At 43.4% G+C, this 16,278-nt stretch overlaps 1 protein-coding gene across 1 annotated transcript in view; it reads left to right on the forward strand.

Moving 5' to 3' along the window:
* Positions 1 to 16,278, forward strand: part of LOC124597889 — a 266,067-nt gene that overhangs the window by 124,904 nt on the left and 124,885 nt on the right. The window contains exon 3 of the mRNA XM_047135967.1: positions 1,735 to 1,917. Coding sequence (XP_046991923.1) covers positions 1,735 to 1,917 — 183 coding nt within the window. The remainder of the gene's footprint in view (positions 1 to 1,734; positions 1,918 to 16,278) is intronic.

Consider the following 16,278-nt stretch of genomic DNA (forward strand, 5'->3'; position numbering starts at 1 on the left):
GCGAGTTGCGCATGCGCAAAAGCTCCTTAAAACGTGTGCAACTGAAGATGCGCTGCCGACCCTGATGCCAAGATTCACAAGTTTACAGCAGTAGTGCGTTAGATTGAAGTGCCGTATCTTTCAGATTGCAGCACACTCCCCAGATAAACTAATTACTGGCCATTAAAATTGCTACAACAAGAAGAAATGCAGATGACAAACGGGTATTCATTGAACAAATATATTATACAAGAACTGACATGTGATTACATTTTCACGCAATTTGTGTGCATAGATCCTGAGAAATCAGTACCTAGAACAATCTCCTCTGGCCGTATTATCGGCCTTGATACGCCTGGGCATTGAGTCAAACAGAGCTTGGATGGCGTGTACAGGTACAGCTGCCAATGCAGCTTCAACACGATACCACAGTTCATCAAGAGTAGTGACTGGCGTATTGTGACGAGTCAGTTGCTCGACCACCATTGGCCAGACGTTTTAATTTGGTGAGAGATCTGGAGAATGTGCAGGCCAGGGCAGCAGTTGAACATTTTCTGTATCCAGAAAGGCCCGTACAGGACCTGCAACATGCGGTCGTGCATTATCCTGCTGAAATTTAAGGTTTCGCAGGGATCGAATGAAGGGTAGAGCCACGGGTGGTAACACATCTGAAACGTAACGTCCACTGTTCAAAGTGCCGTCAATGCGAACAAGAGGTGACCGAGACGTGTAACCAATGGCATCCCATACTATCACGCCTGTGATACGCCAGCATGGCGATGACGAATACACGCTTCCAATGTGCGTTCACCGCGATGTCGCCAAACACGGATGCGACCATCATGATGCTGTAAACAGAACCTTTATTCATCCGAAAAAATGACGTTTAGCCATTCGTGCACCCAGGTTCGTCGTTGAGAAGACCATCGCATGCGCTCCTGCCTGTGATGCAACGTCAAGGGTAACTGCAGCCTTGGTCTCCGAGCTGATAGTCCATGCTGTTGCAAACGTCGTCGAAGTGTTCGTGCAGATGGTTGTTGTCTTGCGAACGTCCCCGTCTGTTGACTCAGGGATCGAGACGTGGCTGCACGATCCGTTTAGCCATGAGGTTAAGATGCATGTCATCTCGACTGCTAGTGATGCGAGGCCGTTGGGATCCAGCACGGCGTTCCGTATTACCCTCCTGAACCCACCGATTCCATATTCTGCTAACAGTGATTGGATCTCGACCAACGCGAGCAGCAATGTCGCGATACGATATACCGCAATCGCGATAGGCTACAATCCGACCTTAATCAAAGTCGGAAACGTGATGATACACATGTCTCCTCCCTACACGGGGCATCACAACAACGTTTCACCAGGCAACGCCGGTCAAATGCTGTTTGTGTATGAGAAATCGGTTGGAAACTTTCCTCACGTCAGCACGTTTGTAGGTGTGGCCACCGGTGTCAACTTTGTGTGAATGCTCTGAAAAGCTACTCATTTGCATATCACAGCATCTTCTTCCTGGCGGTTAAATTTCGTATCTGTAGCACGTCATCTTCGTGGTGTAGCAAGTATAATGGCCAGTAGTGTATGTTGCGTGTAACAGTATCCAAAGAAAAATTACCAATAAATTCTAAAGGTGTCGAAAAGGCGTTCTCTTACACAGCAGCCGCCACTGTGTGGGCGTGCCCTGTCGCTCCCCGCTGCCCCACGGTGCTAGTGCCCCGCCTACATGTAGGTGAGCAGGTTCGGCACCTGTTGTTGCAGGCGCACACGGCCAACAGCCTGCTGCTGCTACACCTGGGCGCCGTGGACGCGCTGCTGTGCGCCGTCTTTCTGCTCTTCCCGGCTCCGGGACTCCTACTACGCTCCGGCACCGGCGCCGCCTGGCTGGGGGCCGGGTCTGCAGCCTGCGCCACGCACGGCTTCCTCATCACGCTCCTACACCCGGTGAGTACCTGCTGCACAGCATCCTCATCACACTCATAGACCCGGTGAGTACCTGCTGCACAGCATCCTCATCACACTCATACACCCGGTGCGTACCTGCTGCACGGCTTCCTCATCACACTCCTACACCCGGTGAGTACCTGCTGCACAGCTTCCTCATCATGCTCCTACACCCAGTGAGTACTTGCTGCACGGCTTCCTCATCACGCTCCTACACCCAGTGAGTACTTGCTGCACGGCTTCGCTCATCACGCTCCTACACCTGGTGAGTACCTGCTGCACAGTGTCCTCATCACACTCCTACACCCGGTGAGTACCTGCTGCACGGCTTCCTCATCACACTCCTACACCTGGTGAGTACCTGCTGCACAGCTTCCTCATCATGCTCCTACACCCAGTGAGTACCTGCTGCACAGCTTCCTCATCACACTCCTACACCCGGTGAGTGCCCACTGCATGGCTTCCTCATCACGCTCCTACACCTGTTGAGTACTTGCTGCACGGCTTCCTCATCACGCTCCTACACCCAGTGAGTACTTGCTGCACGGCTTCGCTCATCATACTCCTACACCCGGTGAGTACCTGCTGCACAGCTTCCTCATCACACTCCTACACCCGGTGAGTGCCCACTGCATGGGTTCCTCATCACGCTCCTACACCTGTTGAGTACTTGCTGCACAGCGTCCTCATCACACTCCTACACCCGGTGAGTACCTGCTGCACGGCTTCCTCATCACGCTCCTACACCCAGTGAGTACCCGCTTCACAGCTTCCCCATCATGCTGCTACATGCTGTGAGTGCCTGCTACACCATCCCACAGTCACAGACGCTTGACTCATAGTAAAATTTATGCAACGAATTTTCTGTTTGTTTGCAACTACATGCTTGCGGTCCTCGTGCACATTGGGATCCATGCCGCACAATACCATAGCAAACCATTTTAGGAGCTACAACGAAATGGCGGAACCCATAGATAAAACAGATGGCATACACACCATTTTGTTTTGGTTCCTTTGGTGGCGTACTACAATACTGTGTAGCAGGGTTTCCAATGTTCAAATAACATACGGGTTTGCTGTCGGGTGACATCGTCGACCACCGCCGATATTTCGACAGGAGCACACCCTGTCATTCTCAAGGCACAACTGCAAGGAGGAAGCAATGTGCAAGGGAATTAAATACCTCGGTTCACAGAGGAGAAACAAGGAAGATACCACACACAGTACAAGTAACCGCAGAGTCAACACACAAGCAAAGGTAACCAACATCAGAAATATCGATAGTGACTATTAATCAACAGATGAGGTAGCACTAATTCTGTCCCTCTGTTTTTTGATGACAGACAGAACCGGATTCCAAGCAGCATTTAAACAAAATCCACTATCTCTGTTTATAAGGTTGCTTGATAGTTTGATTTCAACAGCTTCCTTGTTAACACTATCCCAATAGCTTGACGTGCAAGTCAGAATCTCCGTGTTGTTGTATTCCATAGGATGACCGGTGTCAAGGCAACGTTCTGAAATAGCGCATTGGCTCTGCTGTTGTAAGCGTGTGTGACGCTTATGTTCAATACACTGGTCTTCCACAGTCCTGATTGTCTGACCAATATATGACATGCCACAACTGCAAGGAATACGATAGACACCAGCCTTACGCAAACGAAGACAATCTTTTACGGACGCCAACAGGGCCTTAGTCTTAGAAGGTGGTCGAAAAACACATTTCACATCACATTTCCGCAAAATACGGCCAATCCTGTTGAAAATGCTTCCTGCGTAAGGCAAAAAGGCCGTAAGTGCCTCTTCGTTGCTATCGTCACTCACCCGTTGCACAGAAGGCTGATAGCGCAACGCACGTTTGATCTGCCTCTCACTATAACCATTCTGACGAAAGGTGACTTCGAGATGTGCTAGCTCAGCTGCTAAACTTTCAGAGTCTGAGATAACGTGGGCCCTGTGAACCAAGGTACGAAGTACTCCTTCACGCTGAGCTGAATGGTGACAACTGTCAGCTAACAGATACAAGTCAGAGTGAGCAGGCCTCCTATAAACAGAATGTCCCAACGTACCATCAGTCTTCCTTCTGACAAATAGGAAGGGAAGTCGTCCATTCTTTTCCACCTCCACAGTGAACTGAATATTCGGGTGGATTGAATTCAGGTGTTCCAAAAACCGGTTTAAATTCTCACTACCATGAGGTCAAACAACAAAAGTATCGTCTACATATCTCAAAAACCTCTCCTCTGTGAGCCGAGGTATTAAATTCCCTTGCACATTGCTTCCTCCTTGCAGTTGTGCCTTGAGAATGGCAGGGTGTGCTCCTGTCGAAATATCGGCGGTGGTCGACGACGTCACCCGTCAGCAAACACGTAAGTTATCTGAACATTCACTTCGCTGGGAAACGTTAAGGTCTCACAGGGTTTCCAACGTTTAGTGGCACTGCAGACATGAGCTATTAGACGGCAGTATTATTGCACCTGGGTCCAGGGGCGCTTCGGTCGGCTTGTCCCCGGTTTTTATCACAATATTGCACAAGGACACTCTGAACCCTATGATAGTATTTGCCCAACTGCCTTGAAAACATTCATAATGCGATGCGTTTTCCTTAGTCACCATTGTACTTGTTTACTACAACGCCATCACATGTTTCTGACAATGGCCACAGCAGGCCAAGTGCAATAATACTGTAGTCGGGTAGTACTAGCAGGATGGTTTACCAGTAGCTATATTCTGGGCAGTGGAAGTAATTAGGATCTACGAGGTCGCAAAAATATTTCGAAAGACACACAGATTATTACAAACTAACTTTCACATATACCAAAAATGAAGAAAAGCAATTCTATGAAAGGTATATACCGAGATGAACACATAAAAGCCGTAATAATTGAATCATAAACGAAAAACAAATTTTTGCGTGGTTCTCTGTAATTTCAATTCCCATATCAATTCTGCGACTGAACAAACAGCATTAACTATGATTCATTTAACTGCGTAAGTAAATCACACTTGAACAGAGGTCGCAAATCCTCAAAAACAAAATAAAAAAATCAAAATAAGAACATTTAGCAACGTGCTCTGTAACATGGACAGGAAGTTACACTACTGAATTAAGAAACACAACAATTAAAAAAGGAAATTAAGTTCTAGTACGAGTCGGCTATCATTGTGAATATATTGTACATAAATCGGTCTACATCGCTATTATTTTTTTACTTACTGCACATTTTTGGCTGTTGCTATCATCTGATATCTGCAGTTAACATTAGGAGGGACGCGAAGAGCAACAGGAGTTTTTTATGTTACAACGAGGTACAAAATATGAAAAATTAAAAAGTTAAAAAAGTCTTTAAAAGTATACTCACAGCAAATCTTAGAACTTGCATAGCAAGGGTCAGTGACAGTATTAAAATCTATGCCCTATTGCAACGTCAACTAACAGATGGCTCAAAAATTTGTAGAAGGCTGCAAGTCCTAGCTGGCAGGTGGCGCTACTGTGGGGGACGTTCCCTTCAAATTTCATTTCGTTATTTAAATTTTCCTCTCTCTTCGTACTTATAAAAAAACAGTCTTTAAAAAATAAGCATTCGAATTCAAATTTTAATAGTGATGTAGACGGTTTCACTCACAAAGTACAAAGACATCGAAAAAAGTATTCATACTTCTTTGTTCATGTACAATAAATTTATTTATTGGGCTTAAAGATCACAACCAGGTAAATTATTTGGTAAACGAACAGTATGGATTTTCCTCCATAGTCTGCATAAATACAATAACTAAATTAGCTTTCTGACATGATATATACAAATTCTGCCCCAGCAGGTTTCACGCTGTGTGGAAAAAGGTATTCATATATTCGAAAAAAATCACAATGTACGTAATTATAATGATGATGTATAATATATAATGACAACGTAGGCAGTCCTCTCCTTTCTATCATTTCTGTTAATCAGTTTGGCATGGAATAAACCAGTTTTTTGGTAGTCTCTGAGTTAACATTTTGCCATTCTTGTTGTAGACAATGTGTAAAACAGTCTTACTTCGTACTATATGTTTTCTCACTATTCTTTCAACCGAACCCCTAACATGTTCTGAGGGATTAGTGACTGAACTCTGTAAGAAAACTTAAGAACATGTGGAGTATGGTACAACACCCACAACGAACAATTTCCGCTGTATGCTTAGGGTTACTGTCTTGTTGAAAGTAGTGATCCGTGACTAAATCTATATCCATGTTAACCTTCAACAAAATTAAGCTGCTCGTCACCAGATGTAGCCATGCATCCCCATGCCATAATTCCTCCACCATCGTGCTTTCCTGTGGGTTCAATGTGTTTCGGATCCAGCACAGTAACTGATCGTCTACACACCAAAACTCTGTCACCATTTAATTTCTTTTTTGTGGAATCAGTAGTCTTCTGACTGGTTTGACATGGCCGCCATGAATTCCTCTCCTATGCCAACCTCATCATCTCAGAATAGCTCTTGAATCTTACGTCCTAGATTATTTGCTGAGTGTATTCGAATCTCTGTTTTCCTCTACAGTTTTTACCCTCTACAGCTCCCTCCAGAACCATGGAAGTTATTCTGTGATGTTAAACAGATGTCCTACCAGCCTGTCCATTCTCCTCATCAGTGTTTTCTGTCTATTCCTTTCCCTCAACGATTCTACGCAGAACCTCCAGTCCACCTAATTTACAACATTCTTCTGTAACACCACATCTCATATGCTTCTATTCTTTTCTTCTCTCGTTTTCCCACAACCATGTTTCACTACATCCTCAAATTAAGGTGTATGGCTGAGACTTCTCTTGGACAGAAATGCCTTTTGTGACAGTGTTAGTCTGCTCTCCATGTCATCCTTGCTCTGCCTATCATGGGTTATTTTGCTGCCTCGGTAGCAAAATTCCATAACCTCATCTACTTCGTGATAACAAATCCTGATATTAAATTTCTCACTGTTCTGATGTTCGCTTCTTCTCATTATTTTCATCTTTCTTCACTTGCGGTCTTCGATGTACACACTGAACAGTAGGGATGAAATACTAGATCTCTGTCTTAAGACTTTTTTACGCCGAGCGTTTCGTTCTTGGTCTTCCACTCTTGTTGGTTGTTCGTTCTTGGCTCTTATACACATTGTATATTACCCGTCTTTCCCTATAGCTAACCTCCATTTTTGTCAGAATTTCGAACATCTTGCACTATTTTACATTGTCGAACGTTTTTTCCAGGTCGACGTATCCTATGAACGTGTCTTAATTTTTCTTTATTCTTGCTTCCATTATCAACCTCAACGTCAGAACTGCCTCTCTGGTACCGTTACCTTCCCTAAAGCCAAACTGGTCGATATCTAACACATTATCAGTTTTCTTTTCCATTATTCTTGTAGGCAGGTTGTATGTTGTTAAGCTGACTGTGCTATAATTCTCACACTTGTTATACCTTGCAGTGTTTAGAATTGTGCAGATGATATTTTTTCCGGAAGTCAAATGGTATATTGCCAAACCCATACTTTCTACACACCGAGGTAAATAGTCGTTTGGTTGCCACTTTCCAAGTGATCTTAGAAATTCTGATGAATGTCATCTGTCATTTTTGCCTTATTCAATTTTAATCTTTCAAAGTTCTTTTAAATTCTGATTTTAATACTGTATTCCATATCTCTTCCATATCTACTCCTGTTTCTTCTTCTATCACGCCATCAGACAAGTCGTCCCTCTCAGAGAGACCTTCAGTCTACTCTTTCCACCTTTCATCTCTCCCCTCTGCGCTCAACAGTGGAATTCCCACTGAAATCTTAATGCTATCACTTTTGCTTTTAATTTTACCGCAGGTTATTTGACTTTTCTGCATGCTGAATCGGTTCTTCCGATAATCATTTTTTCTGGTTTCTTCACTTTTTCATGCAGTTCCTATATACACTCCTGGAAATTGAAATAAGAACACCGTGAATTCATTGTCCCAGGAAGGGGAAACTTTATTGACACATTCCTGGGGTCAGATACATCACATGATCACACTGACAGAACCACAGGCACATGGACACAGGCAACAGAGCATGCACAATGTCGGCACTAGTACAGTGTATATCCACCTTTCGCAGCAATGCAGGCTGCTATTCTCCCATGGAGACGATCGCAGAGATGCTGGATGTAGTCCTGTGAAACGGCTTGCCATGCCATTTCCACCTGGCGCCTCAGTTGGACCAGCGTTCGTGCTGGACGTGCAGACCGCGTGAGACGACGCTTCATCCAGTCCCAAACATGCTCAATGGGGGACAGATCCGGAGATCTTGCTGGCCAGGGTAGTTGACTTACACCTTCTAGAGCACGTTGGGTGGCACGGGATACATGCGGACGTGCATTGTCCTGTTGGAACAGCAAGTTCCCTTGCCGGTCTAGGAATGGTAGAACGATGGGTTCGATGACGGTTTGGATGTACCGTGCACTATTCAGTGTCCCCTCGACGATCACCAGTGGTGTACGGCCAGTGTAGGAGATCGCTCCCCACACCATGATGCCGGGTGTTGGCCCTGTGTGCCTCGGTCGTATGCAGTCCTGATTGTGGCGCTCACCTGCACGGCACCAAACACGCATACGACCATCATTGGCACCAAGGCAGAAGCGACTCTCATCGCTGAAGACGACACGTCTCCATTCGTCCCTCCATTCACGCCTGTCGTGACACCACTGGAGGCGGGCTGCACGATTTTGGGGCGTGAGCGGAAGACGGCCTAACGGTGTGCGGGACCGTAGCCCAGCTTCATGGAGACGGTTGCGAATGGTCCTCGCCGATACCTCAGGAGCAACAGTGTCCCTAATTTGCTGGGAAGTGGCGGTGCGGTCCCCTACGGCACTGCGTAGGATCCTACGGTCTTGGCGTGCATCCGTGCGTCGCTGCGGTCCGGTCCCAGGTCGACGGGCACGTGCACCTTCCGCCGACCACTGGCGACAACATCGATGTACTGTGGAGACCTCACGCCCCACGTGTTGAGCAATTCGGCGGTACGTCCACCCGGCCTCCCGCATGCCCACTATACGCCCTCGCTCAAAGTCCGTCAACTGCACATACGGTTCACGTCCACGCTGTCGCGGCATGCTACCAGTGTTAAAGACTGCGATGGAGCTCCGTATGCCACGGCAAACTGCCTGACACTGACGGCGGCGGTGCACAAATGCTGCGCAGCTAGCGCCATTCGACGGCCAACACCGCGGTTCCTGGTGTGTCCACTGTGCCGTGCGTGTGATCATTGCTTGTATAGCCCTCTCGCAGTGTCCGGACCAAGTACGGTGGGTCTGACACACCGGTGTCAATGTGTTCTTTTTTCCATTTCCAGGAGTGTATTTCGTTCCTAAGCGACGATCAACTTAAGCATGTCTTCTGTTAGCCATGGTTTCTTTACAGTTACCTTCTTTGTACCTATATATTTCTTTCTTATTTCTGTGAGTTCCCTTTTTAGAGATGTACATTCCTCTTCAACTGAAGTGCATAGTGAGCTACCCTTCTCGCAGTATCGACAGCCTCAGAGAATTTCAAGCACATCTCTTCATTCCTTACAACGTCAGTACCTCATTTCTTTGTGCACTGACTAGTCTCTTAAACGTCAGCCTACTTTTCATCACAACTAAATTGTGATCTGGCTCTATATCTGTTCCTGGGAGTCGCCATACAGTCCAAAATCTGATTTCGGAACCTCTGTCTGACCACGATGAAACATAATAGAAATCTTCCCCTATCGCCTTTTCCTAATATACGTCCGCCTCTTGTGAGTCTTGAACAGAGCATCCGCTATTATAAGCTGAAATTTATTGAAGAACTCCTCTCTCATTCCTAATGCCAAGCCCATATTCTCTTGTAAGTATGTCATCTACTCCTTCCCCTATAACCGCATTCCCTTCCCCCATGACATATTTTCACCCCCCTTTACAAATATGTCAAATTTACTTTCATTTGCCAACAGTAGCTTATCCCAGAAACTGTATTCTTGTTTATATGATCTCGATCACATTCAGGTCGCAAATTTCTTGTTCTTCTTGCTGACGTATGGTTCCTTGTAGGTAGCCTAGCTCCATAATCTGCACTCCTTCTAATAATTGAACAGCTATTGGTGTGATTCTCTTCCTGAACTGATCGTTAACATGTGCAGGAAATGCAGAAGCTGCCAATTTAGCATCTTCTTTGATCATCCTTATTAATATATTTCATAGACTTTGCATTAACTTCTGTGGTCGACCCCTTCTTTCGCTATTAATGAGAGAATTTCTTTTTCTAAATTGCTATATTATGGCCTCCACGTTTTCCTGGCTTCTTCCAATAATGTCAGTTATTTCTCGAAATGGTTTTCAAATTGGGAGATAACTATTAGTCTTTTCTGTACAACTGTTTCCTTCCATTTTCCGTCCACGGCATTCACCGCATGTCAGAACCAACATGCAGGATATGCAGCTTGCCTCTGAAGGCGTTCCTTGATACAAGTTGTTCGTTAGTCCTTTCTATGTTTACATTTCTAGTAGTGAATGAATACTTTTGTCCTCGCTGTACGAAGCCAGCAGGTACGAAATTTTCATTTTACTTTTAGCAGAAGCCTAACTTATTTAATAGGAGACAGAAGGCAAACGAGCTCAAAAAATCGGTTTTTAGTTTTTTTCATATTTGAAATGGCGCTATTTACTGCGTAAAGCAGCTTTTGTTTCATGTAAATACAGCAATTTTTCCGTTAGTTAGGATGGTTCTTCTGATGCCCTGTGCGATCTGCCATTTAAGTGCCACGCATTCTTTTTTCCGCCATGCAGAGATAATGCACAGGTTTCTCTTACTCCTTGTACGTTGTTTCCTGCTTCCGTTGTTTTATCTTGTCAAAGTTTCCTACCCTGTATCTACTATCGATAAGTATCGTTCCTATCGTGTTTGTTATCGTTTTCGAGCGCTATTGATTGAACTAAGTGAAGTCTGTTGCAAGTGAAATAAGTGCAGATTTATATTTTCTATAGTTTCGCACGTTTTCATAGAAATATCGCGAATAAAGAAATCTTCGCCTAAATTAAAATTCATAGGAAACAAATACATAAAGATAAATGAGGTTAACGGATCAAAGGAACCAAGAATGTTAGTCGTAAAGACGATCAGCACCTCAAGAAAGTAACTGCAGTGTCTTCACGCAGTTTTCTCTCAATCATCTTGTGGAGAGAGACACTTGTTTGGAAATACCGTGGCGAACATTAACATGCTCTGTGATTTCATTACCAAAAACGCTGGATGCAGATATGTGGTGGTGGCGTATCCTTGGGAGAGAAACAGTGTCTTCGCAATGGGTCGTGTCAAACGTGTCGTTGAATTGTACAAAATGTGGTGCAGTTGCTGCAACAATGACATCAGAAATGGCAAATAATAATTTTTATCAGAAAAACATGATTCTAGTTTATGGCCTCAGATTTATGGTAATGGGATGGAGGCAGGCAGACTTATGTGCGTTACTTGACTTTCCAAATCTACCTGCAAAATTTATGACTTACAATAAAACTACTAGCGTTGTTGTTGCTGAAGATTGTAACATTCCAATGAAGGAAGCAGTTATGGAAGCACTCAAGAAAAGTGAGGACAGTGAAAGTGAGGAAGAGGATGAACATAACTGTCAGATGAATTAAGCTGGTCCAAGTGGTGGGACGGAAGAAGCAAGAGTTCTCAGGATTTTTAATTGTTCAGTGGAAAACAAAGTTGGCCGATACACAAAGTATTTACGGGACAGTGACAGCACTTCTTATGACTGGATATGTGCAGAACAACCCTACCGTGCTAATGTCACAATTTCTAAATTATAATGCATTAGTCATGTCCAGAAGGGAATGGGGTACAGGTTGATAAGATTATTAAAAGATAAATCAAAAATAGTACTGGAAGATGGTAAGAAGATAGGTGCTAAAAGTCGTCTGACAAATGTTGAAATAGATAGAGTACAGAATTATTATGGCTCGATTGTAAGAAGAAATATTCAGAATGTAGGAAACATGGAAAGAGCTGTATGGGTATCTTTTTCGATAAGCTTTTCACAAATGAAAATCCTCTTTACCTGAATGATACTGATAATTGGTGCAAGTACAGGAGAAGTGCAACGTACGACCACAAACATTCTTTACCTGCAGCAGTAATGATTGAAGTTAAACCTATATTTAGAGATCTTTCTAAAGAGACATTGTTGAAGGAATGCTTTCATGGGGAAACGCAAAATTTAAATTGAAGTGTGAATTCTGTCATTTGGACCCGGTTACCGAAAATTGTATTTGCTCGGATTACAACCCTAAAATTTGGAATTCATTATGCTATTTTATGCTTCAATGATGGCGTAACAAGAAAACTGGAGGTTTTGGAGATATTGGGCTTAAAATGTAGTGGAAATATTGCAGTACCCTTGGTGCAAATAGATAAAGAGAGAATCTGCAGAGCATAAATTGCTAATTTAAAATACACTAAAGAAGCTAGACAGAAAAGAAGAGGGACTAAGAGAAGAAATGATGATCAATATCATTTAGATAATGCTCAGTATGATGCAGTCAAATATTAATGGTGATTAATTCTCATCAATAACTGTACTATAACTGCAATATTAAACTTTAAATTGACTTTTCTGAAAATCACTTTTTTTTACTTTCAGATATCATTATTTTCTAAACTAATTGGGTTAGTAATATGAAATTTGGCCAGTTTCTATTCAGGATGGTAATAATTTGCTACAAGTAAATTGAGAACCACCAACCCAACAGAAACTGTTTTATAGTAATTAATGTGTTTTAAAAACTTAAATTTTATTAGTGAAAAAAAAATTTCTTCAGGTCCGTAAGAAGTATTTTGTTAATTTTACTTGTAAATGCAGCCATGTATGTTGTGTACATTCACTGAAAGTTTCATTTTTTTATCACTCGTACTTCTTTTGAAAAGTGTACCTATTCAAAGGGAGAAAGAGCATTAGTACAATAGGGACAAAAATTGCCTTATGTCTTTTGTTAACCCTTTCGTATATACAGATTAGGAGGAAAACCCATATTCTTAGTTTACCAAGTAGCATATCTGGTTGTGATCTTTATTTATTTATGCATTTATTTTACCTGGCAAGATTACGGCCTTCAGGCCCTCTCTTATACCTAACCAGGCATACACAGATTGGACGAATTTCAGTTTCTATAGAACATTAAGGACATACAACGTGTTATACAGTATTAATGTTAAAGAAAAAAATAGAGATTATAATAGTAGTATAATGATAATTATGACAAAGAAATAATTATAACAATCAATAATAATAATAATAATAATAATAGTAATAATAGTAATAATAATAATAATAGTAATAGTAATAACTATGTATATGAAAGTAAACATATTTTTCTTTTATGAATGTCAGCCCTATTGCTAGTTGGGAATTTTCTCGTTATGTTCTTGCAGCTTGTCAGTTATTCTCATCGAGAAGAGACATAAGACGATAGAATGGGGTGAAAGAGATATAGAAGAGGTAGATAGGTGAGAGGAAGAGAAATAGAATGGTAAAATTCGAAGCTATGATGGAGAGGAGAAAGAAAGAGATGAGAGGGGCACAACAATGGTGGCTATACCGACCCTAATATGTATGTTTTGATTTCCCTCTTGAATGTTGAGTGGTTCTGGATAAGACGCAGATCACAGGGTAGCGCGTTCCATAGTCGTATGGCTGAGATGGAGAATGACACGGAGAAAGATTTTGTGTTATGTAAAGGTACAGCCAAGATGCTAGACGTATCCGATCTGGTATTGCGGTTGTGGAATGATGATAGGTGTTTAATGTGAGAAGATAAGTATTGGGGGCACCAGTGGCTAAGAAATCGATGAAGTAAGCACATCGTGTGGAGATCGCGTGCCTTATGTGGGCGTATCCAACCTAGCTGGGAGTATGAAGGACTGATATGATCATACAACCGCATATTGCATACGTATCTAACGCAAGCATTCATCACTTGCTCGAGGCATCTCGAATTTTCACTATTTGTGCCGTGTTGAACTACATCACAGTAGTAAAGATTAGGCAAGACTAGTGTTTGGACTAATTTTTGTTTAACATGGGTTGGAAGTATTTTTCTAAATTTTTGAATTGCATGTAGGAAGGAGAGCGATTTACGGCAAGCTGTGACTGTTTGTTCTTCCCAGTTTAGGTGATCATCCAAGATTATTCCAAGGTCTTTTACTGTTTTTGGTATGGTATTTGGGTACCATTGAGGAGTATTTGAGGGACTGTTTCGCGAAAGTACTGGCTGATTAACTTTGGATGAGATATAAGTATGACCTGGGATTTCTTGAGGTTTAGTTTCAGACGTAAGTTCTGTGCCCATCGAGAAACAGAGCAAAGGTCTGCGTTCATACTCGCTACTGCGTCAGCAATGTTCTTGGGGCTTGCACTTATGTACAGTTGGATGTTGTCGGCATATAGATGGTAGCTGCAGGAGTGAATCACTGAAGAAATATCATTAATGTACAGTGAGAAGAGTAATGGACCAAGGACGGAGCCTTGGGGAACTCCAGAGCGCACATTTTTCCATGATGACTTTTCCGAATCACAAAAGACTTGTTGACTTCTGTTTTTGAGGTAGCTGTCGAACCAGTGTATTGCGCTGTTTGAGAAGTTTAGCTGTTTCATTTTAATTAGTAATATATCAAAGTCAACTGAATCAAAAGCCTTGCTCAAGTCAAGCAGTGTTAGGATGGTAGCTTCACGTCTGTCCATAGCATGTTTAATGTCATCAGTTACTTTGATTAATGCAGTTGCTGTACTATGGTGCTTTCGAAAGCCTGACTGATATTTGTCATGGATGTTATGAGTTTTGAGGTAATCCGTCAGCTGTTCATGGTAGTTCGAATACATAAAGTTATTGTATATGAATATTTTTTCCATGGCTGTAGGTAACATAGATAACACTGCCAGGTGACAAAGGCAGGCAATACATTGTCTGAGCAGCAAAGCAGAGTCTGACGTGCAGAAAGCACAGCACAGGGCGCGGTCCCTCCTCCTGCACTTATAGCTCGGGCATATCGAGCACCAGACCAACAGCGGCCGGACGCTTCTCCACGCAGTCGGCTTCGCTACCTCTTGCTGTACTCTTGCTCAGCCGCCAGCGCCTATTGTCTTCTTCGGCTGTTGCCCCCAGCTCTCTGCGCGTTCACCTCCTCGCGGTCATACTGACCTCGAACCCCGCCCCCCGCCCAACCCCCACCTCCTTAGTCACTCAACTCGTCGACATTGGCTGCATCTACAGCAGGCTTCTACGGCGTCTATGCCCTCTCGCTGCAGGGTCAAATTCAAGCGCTCCCTGCTGTGAGTGGCGGATCTTGAACCGTGTTCTAAATCACGGCGCAGTACCCACAAACAAACAAAATATTCTACATCTACATCCATACTCCGCAAGCCACCTGACGGTGTGTGGCGGAGGGTACCTTAAGTACCTCTATCGGTTCTCCCTTCTATTCCAGTCTCGTACCGTTCGTGGAAAGAAGGATTGTCGGTATGCCTCTGTATGGGCTCTAATCTCTCTGATTTTATCCTCATGGTGTCTTCGCGAGACATACGTAGGTGGGAGCAATATACTGCTTCACTCCTCGGTGAAGGTATGTTCTCGAAACTTCAACAAAATCCCATACCGATCTACTGAGCGTCTCTCGTGCAGAGTCTTCCACTGGAGTTTATCTATCAACTCCGTAACGCTTTCGCGATTACTAAATGATCCTGTAACGAAGCGTGCTGCTCTCCGTTGCACCTTCTCTATCTCTTCTGTCTGGTACGGATCCCACACTACTGAGCAGTATTCAAGCACTGGGCGAACAAGCGTACTGTAACCTACTTCCTTTGTTTTCGGATTGCATTTCCTTAGGATTCTTCCAATGAATCTCAGTCTGGCATCTGCTTTACCGACGATCAACTTCATATGATCATTCCATTTTAAATCACTCCTAATGCGTACTCCCAGATAATTTATGGAATTAACTGCTTCCAGTTGCTGACCTGCTATATTGCAGCTAAATGATATGGGATATTTCTTTCTATGTATTCGCAGCACATTACACTTGTCTGCATTGAGATTCAATTGCCATTCCCTGCACCATGCGTCAATTCGCTGCAGATCCTGCTGCATTTCAGTACAATTTTCCATTGTTACAACCTCTCGATATACCACAGAATCATCCACAAAAAGCCTCAGTGAACTTCCGATGACCACAAGGTCATTTATATACACTCCTGGAAATTGAAATAAGAACACCGTGAATTCATTGTCCCAGGAAGGGGAAACTTTATTGACACATTCCTGGGGTCAGATACATCACATGATCACACTGACAGAACCACAGGCA

The sequence above is a fragment of the Schistocerca americana genome, chromosome 1 (genome assembly GCF_021461395.2).
Source record: "Schistocerca americana isolate TAMUIC-IGC-003095 chromosome 1, iqSchAmer2.1, whole genome shotgun sequence".
Lineage (NCBI taxonomy): Eukaryota > Metazoa > Arthropoda > Insecta > Orthoptera > Acrididae > Schistocerca > Schistocerca americana.